Source organism: Amaranthus tricolor, chromosome 13, assembly GCF_026212465.1.
Source record: "Amaranthus tricolor cultivar Red isolate AtriRed21 chromosome 13, ASM2621246v1, whole genome shotgun sequence".
Classification (NCBI taxonomy): domain Eukaryota; kingdom Viridiplantae; phylum Streptophyta; class Magnoliopsida; order Caryophyllales; family Amaranthaceae; genus Amaranthus; species Amaranthus tricolor.
In genome coordinates this window covers 13,674,331-13,699,137 of record NC_080059.1, presented here as the reverse complement: position 1 = coordinate 13,699,137, position 24,807 = coordinate 13,674,331, and the positions used below count along the sequence as shown (strand labels likewise).

General features: G+C 34.5%; 2 protein-coding genes across 4 annotated transcripts; one reads left to right on the top strand and one right to left on the bottom strand.

Annotated features, from left to right (window-relative positions):
• Window positions 1-248: 248 nt before the first annotated feature.
• On the top strand, window positions 249-10,438 carry LOC130798105 (amino acid transporter AVT6A-like). Its single transcript, XM_057660972.1, has 5 exons — window positions 249-752; window positions 1,011-1,166; window positions 6,482-6,685; window positions 7,958-8,423; window positions 9,619-10,438. Exons 1-5 carry the CDS (start codon window positions 323-325, stop codon window positions 9,755-9,757), a joined length of 1,395 nt encoding a protein of 464 aa, XP_057516955.1. The 5' UTR covers window positions 249-322; the 3' UTR covers window positions 9,758-10,438.
• An 8,742-nt stretch (window positions 10,439-19,180) lies between these two features.
• Window positions 19,181-23,095, bottom strand: LOC130798104 (GLABROUS1 enhancer-binding protein-like). Of its 3 annotated transcripts, XR_009039018.1 has the most exons (3): window positions 21,830-23,095; window positions 19,935-20,296; window positions 19,181-19,598 (listed from the first exon to the last, which is right to left on the bottom strand). XR_009039018.1 is itself a non-coding variant. In XM_057660970.1 (2 exons), exon 1 carries the CDS (start codon window positions 22,914-22,916, stop codon window positions 21,861-21,863), a length of 1,056 nt encoding a protein of 351 aa, XP_057516953.1. In that variant the 5' UTR covers window positions 22,917-23,095; the 3' UTR covers window positions 19,181-20,296; window positions 21,830-21,860. The 3 variants fall into 3 exon arrangements, 2 of the variants coding, with proteins under 2 accessions (XP_057516953.1, XP_057516954.1); XM_057660970.1 differs by having other exon boundaries at window positions 19,181-20,296; XM_057660971.1 differs by lacking the exon at window positions 19,935-20,296.
• Between the last annotated feature and the right edge of the window lie 1,712 nt (window positions 23,096-24,807).

Sequence of the window (24,807 nt, the reverse complement as noted above, 5' to 3'; positions counted from 1 at the left end):
AATGGGTTTCCTTCATTACCGTTGTTTAAATTTGGCAGTTTTTATATTATTCTGTTTTGTATTTTTTTAATTGATAATCAAACATGGGTTGAATTGTGTGGACTGGTCTCAATATGAGACGGTCTCGACCAAGACCGACTGAATTTTTATTAGTATCTACGATAGTTGTTTTATTATTTGAATGAAATCACCTACTAAATAATTGGATTCTTCCCTTAACCTACTAAATAATTTCCACTTGGCTACAATTAATTGGATTCTTCCCATAAATTAGGCATTTCTCAACCAAACATCCATTCCCGCTCATTCTTTCTCTCCAACAATGGCGATAATCTCATCGTCCGCCGGCGACAGAAAATCCCGACGAAGCCTTAAATCTTCTCTCCTCTCCCAAAATCACCACATTTACCACAAAAATCACCATAACCACGAATTCTCCGAAGGTTTTGCCGGCGCTTCGTTTTCCGGCGCCGTCTTCAATCTCTCGACAACCATTGTGGGCGCAGGAATTATGGCTCTTCCGGCTACATTTAAACAACTCGGCCTCATTCCCGGCATAACACTAATTATCGGTGCCGCTTTCTTGACGGAATTCTCGATCGATATGATTCTTAGATTCAGTAAAGCTTCTAAATCATCCACTTATTCTGCTGCTGCTGGTGATGCTTTTGGCATTTTTGGACGTGTAATTTTGCAGGTTTGCATCATCATCAACAATCTCGGAATGCTAGTCGTCTATTTGATCATTATCGGTACACTTTACAATCATTCATGATTTTTGAATATAATTTAGGGTTTATGAATTTTAATTTGAATGTATATTTCACTAATTTGCTGATAACGGCTGTGGTCTAATCGATCAATGTCGTAACCCTTACCACCATTTTTGAATTTAGTTTTCGGGTTTATGAATTCTAAATTAATTATTTTTTTCACTAATTTGTTGATTAATGGTAATTGTAATTGTATTCTTATTGAATAGTTAAAAGAAAATTATTGTTTCGGTGCAGGGGATGTGCTGGCGGGAACGTGGTCAAAGGGATCACACCATAAAGGTCTAATGGAGGAATGGTTTGGACAACAATGGTGGTGGACCTCACGCTCAACTTGGCTTCTTTTAACCACATTTTTTGTTATTTCCCCTCTCATTTCTCTTAAGCGTGTTGGTAAGAAAACTATTCTGCTTTTTGTTGATAATTTATTAATTGATTAATAGGCTTAGTTTCTTATGCAAATAGGAATTATGATTGTCAGATTTTTGTCTTCTTATAGATGTCCATATCGTAGCTAAAGTTAGTTTTCAGGGAAAAAAAAAAAAGAAATCTCCTTTGTTTTTGGGTTTAAGTTGATGAACGTTTAAGCTCAATTTTAATGGTTAACCCACTTCGTTTCTTCTTAGTTATTAGGTGTAAAATGTTGTTCACTGCCGTCCTGACAGGCATTGCACAAACTGTAGAGCGTAGGTCTTTATTTCTTTTTTTAATGTCATCCATCATGAGTCAACTAATACCTTTTCTTTCTGAGGGTTTTTTTCAAAATATAGCTAATTACTAATGGATATTTCCAACCAATGGAACTTTTAATTAACTAATATGATTTAATTATTTTGATTAAGGTAGTTTAGACTATTCATTGTTCTAAGATGATGCGTCAATAATTGAGATAAAGACTAATACCAAAGCCTTAATTCCAATAGAGAGCAAGATTAGCATAAGATTGAAGTTCACTTGGTGAATATTACGACCTCTATTAGCTCTAAATACTAATTATCATAGTTCTACTTTTAATATCAAATATTAACTCTCCCTGTAAGCTCTCCATGCTCTGCAAATGCAATCTTAGATAGAGAGCTTTGAATAATACCTAACTTAATTGAAAAATATCCTTCATTTTATTGTCGCTTTGCTTCAAAAGAGATGGAAAATCATTCTACTCAAGGTGCAAACGTTGCTACTTAAAAGACTCGCAATTGAAAATTCTATGACTCTTAGACTTCTTATTTTTCTCCCTTGACTGAGTCTGAATGTATTCTTACAAACATTTAGCACACTTTGTATGAACTTTCAACTCCTAGCTGCTTGTAAATATGTTCAATGCACATGTTTCTTCCGTTGAAAAATATTGTGCTCCTTCAAATCCTGACCCCATGAATTGTTCTAGAAAAACCCACACTATATCGCCTAGCTCTGTTTCCTTTCCTTCTCGAACTTTTGTACCATGCAAGTAGGTAGTTCTAGGGGTGAAAGTTCGGTCTACGGTTTGGACTTTCATCAAAACCAAATCGAACCATATTTTATTCGGTCTCCATATTTTCAGACCAACACCAAACCAAATTAGTTTCTTGACCGAACCGAACCGAACCGCATTTTATATGTTTAGACCGAATCCAAACCGCCATACCGAATTAGGCCGAATTAAATCGAACAAGCAAAAATGGAAGAACACGAAAAACAAAGATTAAACACAAAAGACCCTAAATCGAACCCTAAACGAACACATTAAACCCAGAAAATTAAACACAAAATCAAATCGAACAAAAAAAAAAATTGGAAGAAGACTAAACCCAGAAAAACAGTAAACAAGCAAAAATGGAAGAACACGAACCCTAAATCGAACAAAGATTAAACACAAAAAACAAAGATGAACAGATTTGATAGATATTAAACGAAAATCAATGAACTAAACTTGAAGAGTAGAAATACCTAAAACTCTAGGGTGAAGACGAACAAATTTGAAGAAGAAAGGGCTAGGGAGAGAATGGAGGCGAGGAGCTGGAACAAGAAAATGAAATGAAAGAGAAAGTAAGAAGATTAGGGTTAGCCATTAGGGAAGAAAGAAAGAACGGAAGATGAAAATGAACTGGGACGCCGTGTGGGTATGGGATTGAATTAGGGATTTAGGGTTAGCATGTTTTGGGCCTGGGCTACACTATAAAAATTCTAATTATTTCGGTGTTCGGTCTCATTATTCGGTTTTCGGTTTTGGAATTTCTCAAACCTAATTATTTCAGTTTTTTAATTTACAAACCTAATCCAAACCAAATTTAAAAAATCACCAAACCATATTTGTTATTCGGTTTGGTCTGGTTTGGTTTGCGGTTTTAATCCGAATAAGTTTCACCCCTAGGTAGTTCACATCTCACCTCAACAGCATTAGTTAAGGGAAAAGTGGTGTTTAATACTCTTCACCCTCCGGTTCTTGCTGAGAAAGGTTATACAGTGTAGAGCAGGAGAAATTCCATGCAGTCAATGAGCTAAGTATGCATTTGGTAATATATGATAACAAGCCAACCACAGAATAAACAACTCCCTCGATAAGCATACTTAAGTACCTTAATGATTATAATACGTTTTTATATATCAACATTCTGATTCGAAGCTCCCTCGATATTAGTAATAGTGTAATACTAGTAAAATTGACACATCTGTTGTCTAAATTAGCTGATAAAAAACATGAGTTTGAAGCTGAAGAAAATTCAAGAAAACATCAAATTATACGGTAGAAAAGAGATGTGATAAGTTCATGAAGAGAGACGCTAATGGTCACCATCGTGGTGACGGAATGGTGAAGCGGTAACAAGAGTGATGCAATTATCGTAACACGTAAATGTTAGTCAAAAGCATGAGATAACCCTTGATACGACCCAAAATATGGTTTTTTTAACACTTTTACAACGCTGGGAATATCAGTTCGTTTTTCTAGAAAACCTTTACAATGCGGCCAATATAATGCTATACAAACTTTTGTTTGCATTATGGAAAAATTATTAGCAAACATTAAATGAGGTACTTTAGCTTTTCACATCTTGTGTCATAATTGAAATCAACAATTAGATCAAGAGTGTCCATTTGTCTTGAAAAGTGCAGATAGGTATGAAGAGTTGGTAATTTAGTAACTTAGTCTTAAACAATTATCATTCAAAAACTCACAGACATTTAAACGATACTAGCTCTTTTCCCATGATATTGTCACACCACACGATTTTACAAATATCAAGAAAATGGTGGGGACATTAAATTGTGTAGATAGGATTAAAAGAGAGAGAGAGAGAAAATAATGGAAAATATGCAGATAAGAATTAAAGAAATTGGTGAGGATATCATCTAAAATGAAAATGTTGTAATGCAACAAGGACGAACTAAAATAAAAATATTGGCATACTAATGGGCAAAGCAGTAACTTTGATTGTTTTAGGAAAAAGGGCTAGCGCATTTGGTGCAAGGTAGTTCCAGAACAGCTAAGATCTATCATCATGATCATCATGAGTGTGAAAGTTAATTACAATTGAGCAATATCTGGAGAGCCTAGGAGACATGAAGTCGGCATGGTCTGCACACTTCCATCCAACAAAGATTGCCTAGCCTCCAAAGTATAAAAGTAGTTTAGTTAACTTCAAAAAGCTTAGCTTCATGAAGATAATGAGAAAATTATAAGTGCCCATAATGGTTTAAATAAAAAAAATTCCAATTACTCTATTTGATTTCTCGATATCACATCATAAATTGCTCAAATATAATCAAATGTATATTTAATAAACTTTCTTTCCTTTTATTTGTCTATATTAGTATTACTTATAAAACTTTGAAAAATGTTGCCATGCTCATGTAAAGGCCCATGTGGGTGTAGAGATAGCAGACAGAGTGCTAGTGATAATTTGTTAGTAAAGGACGATCCAATAATATTTGTTAGTAGTAGATAGGAATTGATTAATCTTTGTTAGTGATAATTTCCCATGATTTATGTGGTTCATGTGGCCGATCCCATCTCATTGGGATTAAGGCCTTGCATTCTTGTTGTTTTTGGGTATGTAAAGGTTGAATGGCGAGGCCAAAAGTATGAATAGTGGGGGTATGTTAGGGATAACTATGCGTCAAAAGGAAATAGATTAAAACGGAAAAGTGCTTAGTAAAAAAGAAATAAAAGGAATATTTCTGAGCTATGAGTAAAGACCAAGAAAGACCAATTTGACTTGGTGGCTTTGAAGGTATTGCTGAATCCCTTTTTATTCCAAGTACAAGCAACCATAATTACATGTATTGTCAACTAGAACATTATATTAATGGCTTATATAATTATTCCACAAACTATTTTTCAAATGTGTTTCCGGTTCTGCTTTGAATAACTTTTCTACCACCTTCATCTTTAGATTTAGCCTCAGACAGGCTTTCTTCTGGTGAGTCTATAGATATTGCAAATCCTTCAGACATATTGGAAGTTAAAATTCAGAAATAGACTGAACTGCTTTCAGAAATGAGGAATTCATTTAACAAATTAGAAGTTATGTCAGAAATGATTAGTTCATTTCAGAATTGATGAGCTCCGTTTGGAAATGAAAGAAGAAATATAAAGAAAAATATAAGATTTTAAGATATTGAAAAGTGGGACCCCTACTTGGCATTGGGATAGTGACATAATACTCGATACCACATTAGTTATGGCTTTTTAAGTTCTAACCACTTCTGGCTTATGTTGAGCACTTGAGGTGGCATAATACTCTAATAGTCTGGACTGGTGGAGTCCAAGCCTGATCACTATTAGCTTAGTTAAAATGAACTTAGAATTTTGTCTTTGTATGTTGTTTGTGTCATTGGATTTGGTAAACCAATTTGTGAATTAACTCCTATTTTCAATATACTTAAGTATAATAATGGGTTTGGAGTGATATTTTGCACTGAAAGGTGTAAAATATTTTCTAAATAAATGGACTTTGCACTGAAAGGAGTAAAATATTATCTAAATAAATGAATTTTGAAATAGAAAAAAGACTACTCACTCAAAATTTAACATGTAAGATCGGTCTCTGCCTCTTAGTTCCCTTTTGATTTTACATGATTCCTTATTACAAATAGTAAGGTTGTATACACAAGCCTAGCGACCTCCATATCCAGCTGCGGCAGCCACAGTAGTGGAACTGTGCAAATCTGATTTTGTTTCTTCCTTAGTTATGTAGACCATTTTCAAGATAATTATTCCAGCCTATTAGACATGTTACTGAAAATGTGCTCTTATAAAACTAGTGTTTTAATAGAGAGGCTTGGAAAACTAAGCATTCTTGGAACTAACAGACACTTGTTTTGGCTTTAATTATTAGGAGTCATGTCTTCCGGTGAATACTGGGTAGATTAACCTCTCTTGATAGATTGTTTCAAAATTATGGCTGTTTATAAGTTGGATGCTACATTTATTATGATTGGTTAATCTACCGAGTACGTTGATGAAGTTTATTCTTGTTGTTGATGTTGGTCAAAACTGCCATTTTTAACGGTATTTCCTTTTGGTTATCAAAACTTTGGTTTGGCTTAGGTTCAGTTTTCGTTTTCTGACAGTGAAGGAACTCTTAAATACATAAATTTATTGTGTCTATTGTGAGACTGCTCTAATGATGATAATGCTAAAATACTGATCTCAATGCACATTTGTTGCATTCTGCAACAATTATATTGCTTCTAACTGTCCTTTTTTATCATTTTTTATTGTGTAGATTCATTGAGGTATACTTCAGCCTTGTCAGTGGGTTTGGCTATTGTTTTTGTTGCAATAACAGCAGGAGTGACTATTGTAAAGTTGTTAGAAGGAACCACAAAAATACCTTCATTGTTTCCCGAACTAGTGGACCAAGCATCATTCTGGAAGCTCTTTACAACTATCCCAATTCTAGTTACTGCATATATTTGCCACCACAATGGTAAGTTTTTAGTCTCCAGTAACTCTCCACCTAAAATGTGTAAATGACTAAATGTATTAAATATTGAACTGTTGCTACTTTTTAATAACTTCTAATTAAACCACTTATGTTGTCTTAAGATTTAGTTTAACTCTCAGGTCCATTTGAGTACTTGACAGCTCTGTAGGGATAAGACACGGTAGCCAACAAACTTTATATACCAAGCTGGAGCTTCTATCATAATCACATATAATTTAGTATTTTATTTGTATGCTTCGAAAATGTATGTCCCTTCTTTATTGGAACTGTCTATACACATTGCGTGAATAGGGAATTAGGAAAGAGAGAGAAGCGATGGAGGAGGGAAGAAATGTGAGGAATATAAAAAATCAAATAGAAATCATAAATGGTGTTCATGGGAGACACAAAGAAAAAATTCATTTTCCTTTGTTTGGATAACTAAGCCTACAAAAAAGAAAGGAAAACTACTTGTTTGCCTCCCTTTACCAAAGATAAAATCCTCTATCACAATCATCATCCACCATTGAAAACCACTAGAGAACCAGTCCATAGTCCATAGTCCATAGATCATGTCTAGAGAGAAGTATTCACTTGTCAATCATTGCATGTGTAATTAATTTGCACTTCTGTTAATAAAGATATTGGAATAACAAGTAGGCTTGTGTAGATTATAATGCATGAGTACGTGACACCTGAACTGACCAGTATCACCAAGTAGCAGAAATGGGATAGATACCTTCCAAAGAGAATGGTATATAGAAGTATACAATGCGTACAACATTTCATTACCCCAAAACTATCAAGTGGTTCCCACCTAGTAACAATTTAGTGGGTCAGATATGCGCAAACTTACCCTTATAACTGAAAAATAGTTGCTTTCAATTTTTACCGTTAGCAAAAATCATATGTAATTACACGTAAATAAGGAGTGCACGTGTTTTAATGAGGCATTTTACTATATTATATTATATTATAATCCAATACCAAAGAAATATATTTTGCTCTCATCGAGAATGGACAAATGATGTAACAATTCATCTATCTTTTTTTTTTAACAATTTGTATACGTGAAGCATAAAATCAATTAGACGTAACTTGCTTGCTTTGTTGAACAGTTTCTAACCAATTTAAAAAGTCATGGAAAAATTCTGGCTTCTTTATTGATTTTAGTCAATTGTCACCGATAAATTCATGGAACAATACTGCTTGATATTTCTATTCTGCATTTGGAATGCAATCCTGGACTCATCTGTTTTGTCACTTGCTTTTCAGTTCATCCTATTGAGAACGAGCTTACAGACCAGTCCCAGATGAAGTCTATTGTTAAGACATCACTCACATTGTGCTCCTCTGTTTATGTTGCCACAAGCTTTTTTGGGTTCCTTTTGTTCGGCGAACAGACATTGGACGATGTACTTGCGAACTTTGATGGTGACCTTGGGGTTCCATATAGCTCATTACTGGATGATGTGGTTCGAGTTAGTTATGGTATCCACTTGATGCTTGTTTTTCCTATTGTTTTCTACTCCCTTCGCCTCAATGTGGATGGCCTGCTCTTTTCACATGCCATACCTTTAGCATATGATAACAAGAGATTCTACTCAGTGACTGCATTCCTTATGTGTTTAATATTTCTTGGGGCCAACTTTGTACCTAGCATTTGGGATGCATTTCAGTTCACTGGTGCTACTGCTACTATGTCTGTTGGATACATATTTCCGGCTGCAATTGCACTGAGGTAATACTCTTTTTTGTTGTAATGGGTAGATGAGTCTATACTGGAATGGATTTGAAGCCTTTATAAGGTTACGAGACTTTGTCTCACATCGTTTTTATGAGCAACTAATGTGGGGTTTATAGAGTAAATGGGCTCTCTCACCTACTAGACTAGTCTTTTGGATGAGTTTCTTGTTTATTCTGTAACAATAGTATCATAGCCGACTCAGAGTGGTGGTCTATGATTGTATGGAGTGGTGGTCTGGATTAAACCAATCGCAGCCAATGTAGCCGTGACCAACGTGGATCCCACAGAGTGGTAGTTTGGCTTAAGCCAATCGTGACCAAGGAGGACGTTGGAATTTATGTGGGTTTGAATGTGATGGAATGGATTTGAGGCCATTACAAGTTTATGGGACTTTGTCCCACGTCTGTAGTTTGGGAAATTAATGTAGGGTATATAGAATAAATGGGTTTTCTCACCTCTAGGCTAGTCTTTTGGGTGAATCTCTTGTTTATTCTATAACAAATTCGTTTGAAGTTTGCTATTCTCAGTACATCGGGAACATTGTTTTATAAACTTGACCTATGTGCAATGTGCTGTAACTTTGAGTTCTTATTAATGTTTTACCCTTTTTGGTCACTTGAATTGTGAAGGTTTTGGTTTTTAAAATCAGAACATGACACTTGGATGTTCCCCTGACACTAAGGTATCTTGATCCACATTTCTTTACATTGCATATCTAGTAATGAGATAGAGATGAGAGTTGTGTGAAATGTGCTAGACAATGGGCCCTAATATAAGAATTTCAATAAGCAAAAAAACCGATCCAATAATATGTGTATATGCTTCTCTACATTATACAGTGAAAATTGCTGACATGCTAGTCATTTATAATAAAGAATGTCTAGTGGCTCGTGTTCTTGCACCCATATTCCATGACGAGGTTTCCTTGTCGATAATTTGAACCTGACACTTGATATGTTGCTCATATTTCTAGTCTCAATGCCTAAGCCCTGTGAAATTTTAGTCACCTCAGCTCACTTTTCACTGCAAAAAATCAGCTTAACTTGGTGCTCCTAATGAAATAACTCTAATGATATACGGAAGAAGTATGTGAAGTTTGAGGATTAACTTAATTTAAGGAACCCTGCTTTTCTATTTTATTAATTTTTTGCGGTCGATGACCTCTTAATGAAAACATTAACTGTTGCAGGGACAAGCACTCCATTGCAACAAGAAAAGATCGACTAATATCTTGGATAATGATTCCATTAGCAGTGTTATCTAGTACAGTAGCTATTCTAAGTGACCTATATAGCTTTTACGCTACCGACAATGGACCTGAAATGTGAGTACTGCGGAGTCCTTTGTATCTAGGTGCACATCATACGCAGTTTGCACTGTGTCCTTAATCCATACACGAGTTTGGAAAGAAATCTTTCTTCTGTTAGATAATACCGACATTGGGAATATGGCGCCACCAATTAGTACAAGAGGAGGCTGTATATGTTGGTGAATGACGCGGTGGTGCCTATCTATTTATATGCAAAGTGGTTGGTTTAGTGCAGCTTATAGTGTACATACGCAACTGACATAAAAGGATTACTTACTGCCCCATTCCCTTATATAATGCCATTAAAATTTTTGTTTCAAAGGATTAGAAATTTAATCTTTGGAACTAGATTATTTAATTTGTTACTTGTTCTAATTATATTTCTCAGATATCTTATTGTGGCTTTTTTCTGCTGCCTTTTCCTCAATGTGATGGTGTATATGTAAATTGATATCGGCAATGTTGAAATAGTCTATCTAATTGCGCCAAAGGGCCAATGACATGTCCTATCTCTAAATAAGTAGAAGTACTCCTTCTTAGAATTATACTTCAACAATAATACCCAAAAATACATGTAAATCTAAGAAACAATGTATGTGAATATCTTAAAGAACATATCTTGTGCACCATCCTTGGTAGCGAAGTTTGTTGTTGGAAAACCTCTTGATCAGGGATGTAAGTTAGACCTTCAAAATGTAATTTATTGTATTATTTAAAATCAATTTTATTTTGATAGATCTGACATTAAAAATAGATTATTAGAATGATATCTACATTTTATACTATTTATGGAATTATTATCGATGTATCTTTAATAAACCACTTGGTATCAAGTCAATGGACACTTTAAAACAATAATAAGACTATATTCATCCTTAATTTAAATTCACAACGCTAGGTTCATCATATATATGCTTTAAGTTATCACATATATAGTAAAAGCCATCATGTTGTAATATTGTATAAAATAAATTTTAATAGCACTATTCAAAAAAAAAAAAAAAACAGACTCAAAGCGAATTAAAAACACTTATCTGAAACCGTCTCCTTCATTCTTCCCTTGCAATTAAACGCCACAATCACCGGCCGTAATCAACCCGGCCAACGGCGGCGCTGCTTCTCCATCAGCCGGCAACTCCCGCCACCGCTAATTGTCCTCCTAGCTTACCTTTTGGTGTTCTTGCCCTTTTGCTTATCTCGTTTTTTTTGTTATTAAGTTTTGTTTTTTTTGTTGGTTCTACTTATTTATTTTCTATATAGGCATGTATTTTATCTTTTCCGTATAGTTACATCTCTTTATCGTTCTCGAGCCGGGGGACTCCTTTGGCTGCGCTGTTCTTTATGGTTATGAGTTGTCGTCGTTCTTCTTTATTGACAATCAGCAATAGTATTGCACCCAGTCCTTGTCGCCATACCCAATTGGCGATACATGTTAGCTAGCGTCACTGCACCCCAAGCAATCTCATCCTGATCAGCAGTCACAGCAAGTATAAGGTGAGGCCGTATCCCGATTCTAGTCTTATCCACCAGCAGCGTGCAACCCACTATAGCCATGTAATATGCAGTAGTCTGAATCTCTAGAGACTGAGAACGGTGGCATAGCGGCAACATTTCACCAACGTTAATCCTCCCGCTGGTGAAGTACCCCTTCTTACGTAGCTCCGACTTTGGCTCCCCAAACAGACCGGCCAGGCCAAGCTTCCAGTCACCATCAGCAGGTTCAGCAGGAAGTGAACTGTCAATGCCAACTCCTAAAATGCATTGCACGTCGTGCAACATTATGTTCATCTCCCCCATGGCATGTGGAAGGTGTTGGTATCAGGCCGCCACCTCTCCACAAAGGCTGTAATAAGAGCAATATCAATGTGCTGGTGCATTATGTACGGCAGACGACCTAGAGGAATGGCAGGTAACACCCCGTACAGCTTATCAGATATGTCCTACAGTCTGATGATCGCCTCCAACGTCCTCTTCCTAGGGCGACAATCCAAAATCGGAGGCATGCGCTCCAATCCCTCAAATATAACCTTTGCTACGTGCCCACCACAGTTGGGTATTAAACTGGTGTCAACAGGGCCCCCGGGGCTGGGGTGATGTGATCAACCAGTCCATGTCCGCGGACTATGAGCGCCTCCTCCCCCGTGGAGCCGCATCCTCAACCTGGTTGACTCCTGCGTGATCAGAAGTGTTGGCCGTGCTATGCCCTCTAATCCTAAACTAACCGGCATGCCCTCTGACGAGCGTCCAATCAACAGGATGACCAACAGACTCATCCTGACCGACAGACTCTTCCCGACTGACAGACTCATCGTAATCAGTTTCATCATCACCTGAGCCGACCGTATTACTACGCAGGCTAGTCTAGCGCTCAAAGCGACTACGCACATGGTCTAGGGTACTCGAAAGTTGGGTCTGACTATGTCTGGCCGCCTGTTCCTGCCTGGCTCGCCTTGCAGAACCCATAACCCCCCTCTCATGGGGATCACCTCTTAGTAAACTTGGCCTAGAACTATTGCTGCTCAATAACTCTCTAAACAAGCCTTTTCCTTTTCCTTGATTTCCAGCCATTTACTACAATTTTCATAATTTAATAAACTATTAATAAAAATTAAAAGCATAAAAAAATACATTAAGTTATATTAATTTTAATTACACTTAAAATATTAATTTAATAAACATTTAATTAAATTTAATAAACACTTACAATCATATAAATTATTAACAACTAAAATAATTCACACATATAAACAAATAAACAATTATTATATTAATAAATAATTAAACAACTAAAATTTAATTAACAACTAAAATAAAATTTTATTAACAATTATTATATTAATAAATTATTAACAACTAAATTTTAATTAATATATTATTATTATATTAAAAAATAATTAAACATTTAAATAAATTATTTAAATTCAAAACTAATTATTATAAAAATATTATCATAATATAATAATATATTAAAATAAAATAATTTATTACAACATTTATTAAATAATAATAACTTAAAAAATAAATTAAATAAACAAAAGGAATTTCAAAATTCAAAAAAAAAAAACAATTACGAGTCGCACAAAAAGTGCGACTGAACCTAGGAGGAGTCGCACAAAAAGTGTGATTGGACCTAGGTTTAGTCATACTTTTTGTGCGAATGTTCCTAGGTCCAGTCGCACTTTTTGTGCGACTACTCCTAGGTTCAGTCGCACCTTTTGTGCAACTCGTAATGTTTTTTTTAATTTTGAATTACATTAAAATAGAAATTACCTCGAGTTTTTGTTAATGACTCCTCCTAGGTTCAGTCGCACTTTAGCTTCGATTAATTTTATGTGTAGACTTTGTATTTTTTGAAGTGATAAAAGTGTTTTTGAGTGAGTTTGAAGTGTTTTATAGAAGTTTTAAAATTTTTAAGTCCAAGGGCATTTTCGTCATTTTATTAAATTAATTTAAAATAGGGGTGACGATAAAATGAAAAAGGTGGCGAAAAATAAGGATTGAGTTTTCTTTAATTTTTGATATGCCGTCCTTTCAAAAAAGCCACAAAAAAGCTAGTAAATTGGCAAAATCATTAATAGGATCAAGCTCTAAACAAAAGGCTATTTCTTGGACATGATCAACAATACTATCAGTTAGTAACTATAAGTCAAATTAAAAGAAGAAAATGAGTAAGTGTTAGATGATTATGCAAATAAAGTGGAAGAAGCACTTAAAATTGATGAAAAAAAAGAAACAGAAAAAGAGTAATCATCAACCCCTACTAGGGTAATTGATGTATATGTGTTAGGTAGTAGTACGAAATATTTCGACAAACATTTGGCAAAAAGACATAGAATAACAAAGGAGACTCATGTAACAAATGCTAGTGGAACCGCAAGTGGAAGCTGACAAACATAACTAGGTAGGTGGACAATGCAAATACTCGACAAAGGTATGCCTAATAATTATAGGGTGTTATAATTCTTCGTCACCTTTTCATTTTATCGCTACACCCCCAAAAAAATAATGAAATTACGAGTTTGCCCCTAGATTTTTAAAAATTACAAAAATGCTACTGTACTTAAGACATGTTTAACAATTGTAAATCGCACTTAATAACATTATTATCACCTAATAACAATATTATCGGAACTCTATATATATTGAATTTTCAGAGACGTTCTTGTAGTATATACGAATTCAAATACGGTACTATCTCTCTAAAACTCTTTAAAAACACTACGTTAAGTTAAATAAGCTATAACTCTACATCGAACAACAATGGCATACCAAAACGAGCATGATAACGATTCGGTAAGTAATTAATCGATTCAAAATTAAAAAAAAAAAAATTTTTTGAACCAGTCGCACTTTTTGTGCAACTGGTTTAAATAATTATTTTCTTTTTTTTTTGAATTTCGAACTAGTGTTGAATAATTTTTAATTTATTATATTATGATAATGTTATTATAATAATTAGTGTAATAATGTTGAATATTAAAAATTCGAAAATAAAAAAAATTAATAATAATAATAATAATAATAATAATAATAATAATACCGGTCGCACTTTTTGTGCGACTGGTATTATTATTATTATTTTTTTTTTGAACTTCGAATTATTATTTTGTTTAATTAAATTATTTTTTAAGTTATTGTTATTTCATAAAAGTTGTAATATATTGTTTTATTTTAATGTATTATTATATTATGATAATGTTATTATAAAAATTAAATTTAAATTGGAGGGATTAATTTATTTAAATTTTTAACTATTTTTTTGAAAAATTATTTCTTCTTATTTGTTATAAGTATTTTTGAAGTTATTATTATTTATTAAATATTAAAGTAAATGATTTTATTTACTCATATACTTTAATATATTATTATATTACGATAATGTTATTATAATAACACCCTTATTATTTGTAGGACTTTGAAAACTTACGGGATGATGTAGATTATTCTGATAGATTTATTAACGATAGAGAATTTGATTCTGTAAATGATTTATTCATTTCATAATTAAGTTAGTCAATAAATGTGTAAATGAATCATACGCAACACGTAATAATAACAATTTTTCATCAATAAAGTTAAAAAAAATTGTTCATCAATAAAAAATTCCACAAATGTCTATTAAGGGTTGTGCCCTCTAAATGCTTGCCACTCCTCAAACAACTCTCTAAGCTCATCTAGATACATATCAGCAGCATGTCTTTCCCGAGGCGTCATTTGCACAATAGATGACATCCTGAGCAATGGCGCGAGTCTACTTGGAAATTCAGCTGCAAACTGTAAAAATAAAACAATTACATTGTCAAAAATTAGACAGTTAATTTCGGTAGTGACACATAAAATGTAATAGATAAACATAAACACTAACATATTCGACTCTATTGTCCGCAATACCGAACACAGCAGCAGGTCCTTCACTTGGGATGAGAAACGAGTGGGAAGACACTCTAAACCAGTCAATGTACTCAGGGGCAGCCTCTGATGGAACCGATGCCCAACGCAATGCCTGCTCAACTACGCGGGCACAATAGGGGAACCTAATCCACATCTCCGTGTACATAGACGAAGAAGCGAATGTCACTGAGTAGGAGCCCTGTGCCGGTCGCACAGCTTGGGTAGGACTCAGCGGAGGGGGGAATGGCCTGTGCAAACCCGAGCTGTCTGATTGTCCTCTCAGGCAAATAGACCTCCACGATATCAAAACAGGTGATACCACCGATATAGGCGGTGCGTGGGTGTTCGTTCAATAAAGCCCGAGTAGAACTCATGTACGGAGTCCACTCCACCTGCTTACAAAGAAAATAAACATAAACAACATAATATAAAATTAAAATATTTAGTATAACGATGTATGAGGTTATGTGCAAAACCTGTGTCTCTGTCAAGGCGTCCAGTATGCTCCTGCAGTCTCTCAATCTGCTCAGCTCACGGATTGGCTTCTAAGGCAACCACATCTCTGCCCTAGTCTTGTTCGGCATGTCAGCTTGACGTGGATGGGGGTGGAAGGCTGGGAAGTACTTGTATATCCATGTCTGCAACAGTGTCAGAAAACCAGCAATAGTCTTGCACCCAGTCCTTGTCGCCATACCCAGTTGGCGATACATGTGAACAAGCGTCAATGCACCCCAAGCAATGTCATGCTAATCAGCAGTGACAGCAACAACAGGGTGAGGCCGCATCCCGACTCTAGTCTTATCCACGAGCAGTGTGGAACCCACTATAGCCATGTAGTACGCAGTAGCCTAAGTCTCCATAGACTGAGAACGGTGGCATAGCTGCAACAGTGCACCAACGTTAATGCTACCGCTAGTGAAGTGCCCCTTCCCACGCAGCTCCGACAATGGCTCCCCAAACAGGCCGGCCAGGTCAAGCTGCCACTCACGATCAGACGGTTCAACGGGAAGTGAACTGTCAATGCCAATTCCGAAGATTCGTTGCACGTCGTGCAACATTATGGTCATCTCCCCCCACGCCATGTGGAAGGTGTTGGTATCAGGCTTCCACCTTTCTACAAATGCCATAACGAGAGCACTATCAATGTGCTGGTGCATTATATACGGTAGACGACCAAGAGGAGTGGCAGGTAACACCCTGTACAGTTCATCAGACATGTCCTGAAATCTGATGATTGCATCCAACGCCCTCTTTCTAGGACGACATTCCAAAATCGGAGGGGTGTGCTCCGATCCCTCAAATATAACCTTTGCTACGTGCCCACCGTAGCTGGGTATTAAAGTGGTGTCAACAGGGCCCCCGGGCTGGGGTGATGTGTCAACCATTCCATGTCCACGGACTGTGAGCGCCTCCTCCCCCGTGGAGCCGCATCCTCAACCTGGCTGGCTCTTGCGTGATCAGAAGTTCCAGCCGCGCTATGCCCTCTAATCCTATACTTACCGGCATGGCCTCTGACGATCGTCCAATCAACAGGATGACCGGAAGACTCATCCTGACCGACAGACTCTTCCCCACTAACAGAATCGTCGTAATCAATATCATCGTCACCTGAGCCGACCGTATGACTATGCAAGCTACTCTAGCGCTGAAAGCGACTACGCACGTGGTCTGAGGTTGTTGAACGTTAGGCCTGACTATGTCTAGCCGCCTGTTCTTGCCTTGGTCGTCTTGCAGATCCCATAACCCCTCTCTCATGGAGATCCCCTCTCAGTAAAGTCGGCCTAGAGCTATTGCCGCTCAATAACCCTCTAAAAACCCTTTACCTTTTCCTTGATTTCCAGCTATTTACTACAATGTTCATATTTTAATTACTATTAATAAACAATTAAAAGCATTATATTCATTTTAATTACACTTACAATATTAATTTAATAAATATTTAAGTTAATTTACTACAAACACTTACAATCATATAAATTATTAACAACCAAAATAACTCACAATTACAAACAAATCAACAATTATTATATTCATAAATATTTAAACAACTAAAATTTAATAAATTGATTAAACAAAATAAATAAATTCATTCGAAATTAAGAAATAAAAAATAAATAAAATTAAAAAAAAAATTATAAATCCAGTCACACAAAAAGTGCGACTGTACCTAGGTAGAGTCGCACTTTTTGTGCGACTGCATTTAAATTTTATTTTTTTTCCTTTTTCTCAAATTTAAATTAAAAAAAAACACTTACAATAACATTATCATAATGTAATGCATTACAACATTTATTAAACAACAATAACTTAAAAATTAAATTAATTAAACAAAACAAATTCATTCGAAATTAAAAAAAATAAAAAAAGAAAAAAAAATTCAAACCAGTCGCACTAAAAAAGTGCGACAGGTTTAATTTTTTTTTTCTTTTTTTTTTAATTTCGAATATAAATACAAAAATAATTCTTATAAAAATATTATCATAGTATAATATATTACAACATTTATTAAATAACAATAACTAAAAATATAAATTAATTAAACAAAACAAATTTATTCAAAATATAAAAATAAAAAAAATAAAAAAATTGTTCATACCAGCCGCACAACAAGTGCGACTCGACCTAGGTGTATATATATATATATATATGTGTGTGTGTGTGTGTGTGTGTGTGTATATATATATATATATATATATATTTTTCTTTTTTAAAAAAATTTCGAATGAGTTTGTTTAGAAATTACCTCGATTTTTTGTTAACGAATTCAATTCCAAAGCTTTAGCTCCGATTAATTTTATGTGAAGAATTTGAGTTTTTGAAAGTGATAAGAGTGTTATTGAGTGAATTTGAAATGTTTTATAGAGGTTTTAGGTGCAGTGGCAATTTCTTAATTTTTTAAAGTCCAGAGACAAATTCGTAATTTCATTAGGGGGTGGCGATAAAATGAAAAGGGTGGCGAAGAATAAGAATTGGATAATTATAATTTTAATGAAACGATTGATGAACTTTCTAAAAATGTAATCATTGACAAGATGTCATTTAACCATGGTGAAAGTCAAACTCATGAGTATTCGTTATTCCAATAGAAAAGCTTTGCAACCACAATATAGAGTGGTACATAGAAACGCTCTTAAGTGTCATATAATTAAATTATATGAACATAAACATTAGAATTAATAGAATTGTTTGAATCTTTCAATGGTACGATTCAGATTACGCAAATATTATGATCCATATATTGTTCTATGGACAACGATGGATACATTTGCATCATCAGGATAAGAGGTAGCGACAACATCAAACCAAGTAGATGATGATGACAAAGATGAAGATTAGGATTATGCAATTTGAACAACAATCAATAACTACAAAGGCTTTGATTCCTTCGAGATACTTGGAGAGCTTAATAAATCTTTATTGTTAATTTGTCAATTGTTATTGATTACTTAATTTCTTCTTTTCAAGAAGTCTTTTAATAACAATTGACGTGCAATGAATTTCGATAATACTCAACAAAGTTATTTCCATATTATTTTAATGCTTTATACTCCATCATTTTTCATATTTATATTTAAAGCAAAAAAAAAAGAATTGAATCGATGGTCAAACCCGCCCAACCCAAGATTAAACCGCTAGGAACCACCTCATGAACCACCATGGGACCGCCTGAAATCAGAACCGAAACCCTACAATTTGAAGCAAGTTTCACTTTTTTACAATCAGAACATAAACTTACCCAACTCGTACCGTAGTCATCACTATGTAAAGCTATGAATATTCCTATGTAACCAGCCACAGTAGTTTCCATTGATGAATTTCGCAAAACAGAACAATCTAGTTCGGAGAACAAGGATGCAAGTATTTTTATGTTCTGCCATGAAACTTATCAATCTCTCTGTCTCACCTTCGGAGTTTAATGACGGACATTAAGCAAGAAATTTTACTAAATCAAATCGAGATAGTTGGTAACTGAATACAAGTTCATATGCATTTGTCTTTGTAGTAAGAGATTAGACTTGAAGAGCCTTCTACTTCATCTGCTATCAAAATCAAAATCAAAATCATAAACTTCAATTTCAAGACAGCTGTTTCATACATTCATATGCATTTACCGTCAATTAGCTTTGTTAGCAGTGTTAAATTCCTGCCACTGACTTTAGCTCTACACCAGAACCTGGGTTTACACTAATCACTGATGCCAATAGAAAATTTGTGCATGAAATATGATTTAATTATGGCCTTGACATTGTGAATGTAATTAGCAGCTGCTGCAAATTGTGGAGGAACTCTATACACCAAAAGATTTAAACCAGGTTCCGAACCAACTGGAGGCTAGGGCAGATGCAATGCGAAACCGGTATAATTTTACCTGTCTATCATAGAGATCTCCATAAACAACTAAGCTACCTATTGCTGGGTGCTTGGTACATCTTTGTACAGAGTATTGCAACAAAGCAAATATTCTCAATCTGGAAAAAGAATACCACATAAATGACCCATATTAGAAAGTCACATGAAAAATACCGCTTAGTGAAACGAGTTTTAACCATTAAAACAATACTCAGCTGATTGAAATTTGATATGAATGAACTACCAATCTCACATTTCATGGTCTCATTGAAGAGCTCTAAAATATATATGGACTGAACGTTGTGCTTTTATTATGGCACATATAATTTCCCCATAAAAAGGTATAACATCATTCAGAGTGGCAGAAAAAATGAAACTACAAAACAGTGAAGTTAATGAAATCAAACTACAAAAACATTATGACCAACAATAACAATAAACTAAAAAAATCTCACCTTCATCTTTGAAATCCATCACGGACTCTTGCTCCTATTCAGCTCCCACTTAGACGAGAAGGTTTTAATGATCCTCAGCTCTATTATCACATCTTCAACACATGTTCGATTGAAGCTTACGATGTTTAGCAACCAAAAAGAGTCGCTACTTGAAGTGATTAGCATTCTAAAGTTTTATTCGGTATTTGCATGGATTTATATCTTACATAAAGTTTGGCATGAGATGGTTATGTCCATGAATGTCGGAGGATGTTAGGTGACATGATATGCATATTTGATGGCAGTGTTGAATACCCGAATCCCTAAATGTGACTATCTTCTTCAATTTCCCATTTCTATATGGTTTGCAGCTTTCCATGAACCTTTTACCAACAAAAAAAAAAAAAAAAAACGCTTCTCTATGTAACTGACTTTGGCCAAGGAAAAAGAAAGTAAAAAACTGTTTCATTAGCTTTCACTTCTCAACAATATAATTTGCTTCATCCACAACATAACACAATGTTGCTATTCAACCAATTATGCTGTGACAAAAGATGCAATTTTTCTAACAATTTAGATGTCAGAAACAGCCATAATTATCACATTATACAGCACTTACAGGTTGTGTTCAACTATCAAAAGTGATGATGCCACAATACCAATAGATGATCAAAATGATGAGAATAGGTCTGATAAATCAACTATGTGGTTAGGATCAAAGACATGAAAATTCATTGTTATCCAAAAAGAAATTCACAAAGAAATCTTTATCGACAAATCAACTTTTAACATGAAATTAGATCATAACTCCAAACTCTCAAAAGGAGAGGAAAAAAAAGCCAAATTCAAGCTTACAAATAATAAATCGATACAATAACTCTCATAAAAAAATATAAGTTTATTCTAAACATAAGAGAAAAGAGCATTAGAAAAAAGAAGTTGAGGGGTTTACAAGGACTCTCTCTATGTTGGTAGTGTCTCAAGCAAAACTTAAGTGTCATGAGTGAAAGCCTTAGATTGAGATGTATTGCCATCTATCAGAATTTGAGAATGTCCAAAAGAACAATTTAGTACAAATGTATATTGTTAAAAAGTTGACAAACACCTTAGATTGGACTGCACTGAAATCTTTATACCATATTTCATACTTTACTTCATTTTGTCAAATAAAAAGAATTGAAAACAGCAAACACCACATCAAAAACCTTCATCCACTTAACTCAAGATAATTTGAGCACAAAAGTTTGGAGGGATTTGAGTCATTTGAGTACTCCACGGCAACAAGGAAATTGATAGAAAAGGTTCTAAAATCTAAACACCAGAAGCAAGCTTATTCAAGAACCAAAGCCTAAATGGAGAATCGAGTTTTGTGTCAGTTGGAGCATTTACCGCTTTCCTTACTTCTGGGTTTGATCCTTGTTGGCCCTCCCTAGCGCTCCCCTTCTCTCCGCCTACACTAAACCCTAAAAAAAAGTTTGTAATGCACAACATTTTAAACCTAGAAAAAGCAGTTCAGCTTTTTGAGACTCATATTGAACAAGATTAAAGCTACCCCAGTTGTGCTCCTAGAATTCCATCACCATGGGTGTAGTAACAAGGGAAGGGAAACTACACAAATCAGAATAAGAGCATAATTACACTACAATAGACAACACTACATAACTACACATGCAAATTGCAACAGCCAACAGCACAAATCAATAAAACTCACGAAACAAAATAAACACAATTCCAAAAGGATGCATGATTTTTGAACAACCATCTAAAACCCATATATATTAATCACAGAAATCCTCTTAAAGGAATATAATTTACATCCTATATATTACTAAGGCTCAAAAGGGCAATCATAAGCAACAATGTGGGTCTTTAAACTTGATGGACAAAAGACAAAAAACCCAAAAAAATCATCTAACCTCCACAAAGTTCCATACTTTATAACTTCAACTAGCAATTCCCAATTCCCCATCCAAGAGCTTCCATGATCCTCTTAGTCTCTTCCATTTGCACTTCTTCACGCAGCATTCTCACTTTCCATTCCACTTTCGCCACCTTCTCCCACATCTCATCAATCTCAGCCCTCCCCTTTACACCCATCTTCCTCAAAGCTCTCTTCCTCACCTTTTCATTCACAATGTTTTCTCCAACACCCAAATCTTCTTCAATATCATCATGGCCCATCAAAACCATTCCATCTTCTTGTTTTTGACCATTGTCAATCTCCAAATTGTTGTCCTGATCATCTGTAATCTTCTCATCCTTACTTTCAGCCTCCAAATTGGTGTCCTGATCATCGGAAACAGCCACAATAGAAATATCTTTAACATTCTCAATAAATCTATCAGTATTCTTCTCATCCTTACTGTCAATACTATCATCATCAGTTTTATCCCAAATCTTCTTAGACAAATCAAATAAACGTTGATCATGTTCATTAGTAAACTTCATCTTTTTACTCTTAGCAATAGTAAACTTCTTCTTAAGTCTACGAATTTTATCCAGAATCTGCCCTTTCTTAACATCAACATGCAACAATTTCTTAATAAAAGCGTAAAAATCATCTGGGTCATCCATCAGATCAGAACCTTCCTTACCACTATACTCAATGATACCCTTAAGAATCATAATCTCATCTTCTTCACTAAAAACCCTTTGAAACAGCTTCTTTGACCCATCTTCTTGAGCCGTAGAAGCTTTATGATCTTTTGAGGGATTCTTCAAGGTAGTAGTACCACCCATTTCGTTGTCAGAAGACATCCTCAGCGCAGGAAGGCCTGCAATGATGATGGTAGATTTGGTAGGGGAAGCAACATTAATGATGGGAATTTTGGAATCGATAATGGGGTGTTTTTTGGTGGAGGGATTTGATAGGATTTCTTCTTCTCCATCACCATCATAATCTTGTTGATCGGTGAGGGATAAATCGACTTCAGCATCGGAGGAAGAAGATTGAGGTTCAGGAGAAGTTTCTTTCAAGGATTTTCGGTTTCTCTTGCGTGCCATTGATTGCTCAGAGAAAATCAGGAGGAAACTGGATTGATAAAGAGGATTTTGGATTATTATTACTCCTATAATCCTACTGTTAAAACTTATACGCGGGAGTCAGATGGACGTTACTACCTTGTTTCTAGTTCCTCGGTTCCAAAACAATCAGCAAAAAGTTTTTAGTTTTTAATTTCTCTTTGGGAAAGAAATGTGAGTGTCAGCAAATTTTTTTTGTTCAAGACCGTCGCAATTTGTCGTTTTAATTTTGATTATCACTTCATTACACTGAATATAAAATATATTCAGCTAGTCTCTTGAGACATATTTTAAACCCAAACCTTTAAAGATTAATACTTACTTATCATATTCTTAATGTTTACGTATATTATCCTTAATGCTTACTTATCGTATACTAAATGCCTACTTTTAATATTTTAAATGTCTACTTATATTATTTTTAATGTCTACTTATAATATTTTAAAAAATATATAATGGGTCTGCCAAATTAAAGATAGTCTCTCAAAAAAACCGTCTCTCACAAGAATTTGTGAAACATTTTCATGTAAAATCTTGTTAGATTCGTCTTGATGTAATGTGTTTTTGTGAGCTTTGTACCAATGAAACAGAAAATATACTTCATGTAATCAAAGATTGTGTGTTTGCTAAAAAGGCTTGGGCTCGTACAAATCTTACTTCACTTATAGATTGCCTTAATGCAAGTTCTTTTCGAGACTGGATACGTGCTATATTATATGCTTGTAACAATAGAAAAACTGCGTTGTATGTTTGTTTTGCTTGGCGCCTTTGGAATGCTAGAAATGGTAAAGTTTGGAATGATAATTCAGTGGATGTCCAGTATCTTTTTTTACAGGTACAAGCTTATGTTCAAGAATGATGGTTTTTCAATGATAAATACAACGTATCGAAGAAGTCACATGGTGCGAAAGTTAATTCTTGGAATGCTCCAGATCCAAACAAATGGAAGTTTAATGTATATGCTGCAACTTTTAAGGAAACTAACATGTTTGGTTGGGTGGTATCCTCAGAAATCATATGGATGAAGTGCAAGCAGCAATATCAGATGTTCATTTTGGAGGTGGAGATTTAAGCATTTTAGAAGTAAAAGCTTTGGAATTTGCAATGAGATGGGCTATTGATAATAGAGTGAAGTATATATGTTTGGAGCTAGATGCGCGAAGAGTTGTTCAAGTTATGAAAAATTCTAAAACTGATATTTCTGAGTTTGGAGTTATTATCAATCGTTGTAAAAATTTTAATGATTTTGTATCTTGTAAATTTTTTTTGTTTCCAGAGACTGTAACAAAGCAGCACATATGCTTGCTCGCAGGTCTATTGACTTTGGTTGTTATATGATATGGATGAAAGATTATCCTTCTTTCATCCAATCAATTATTTTGAATGAAATGAAAAAGTAATCTCTTTTAATATAAAAGAAAATTAAATTTTTTATGATGCGTACTTAGAGATATTAAAGCTAAGTTTGCTTTCAAAAGCTTGCAAAAAGTAAACTGGACAAACAAAAGGAACGCAGGGAGTATATAGATTCTCGTGTAAAATACGAATGTAATAAATATATACTTATATGAATATATTAATATTAATTTATAAATTAATTCATTTAAAATATAAACTTAATCATTAAATCTTTGTATTTATTAGGGAAATTTGCAAAGAAACACATTTAAAAACCCCTTTTTTGTAAAGAAACACCTTTTATAATTTCTTAATGTTAAAACGTATATTATATGATGAAAAAATAGACAAAAAATTACCATCAATCAATAAAATTTTATTAAATTGATTATCATTAAGCTATATTATATGATGAAATTACTCAAGTAAGTCAAGAAATATCTGTCAATAGTTTTCATTAAATTTTAATTACTA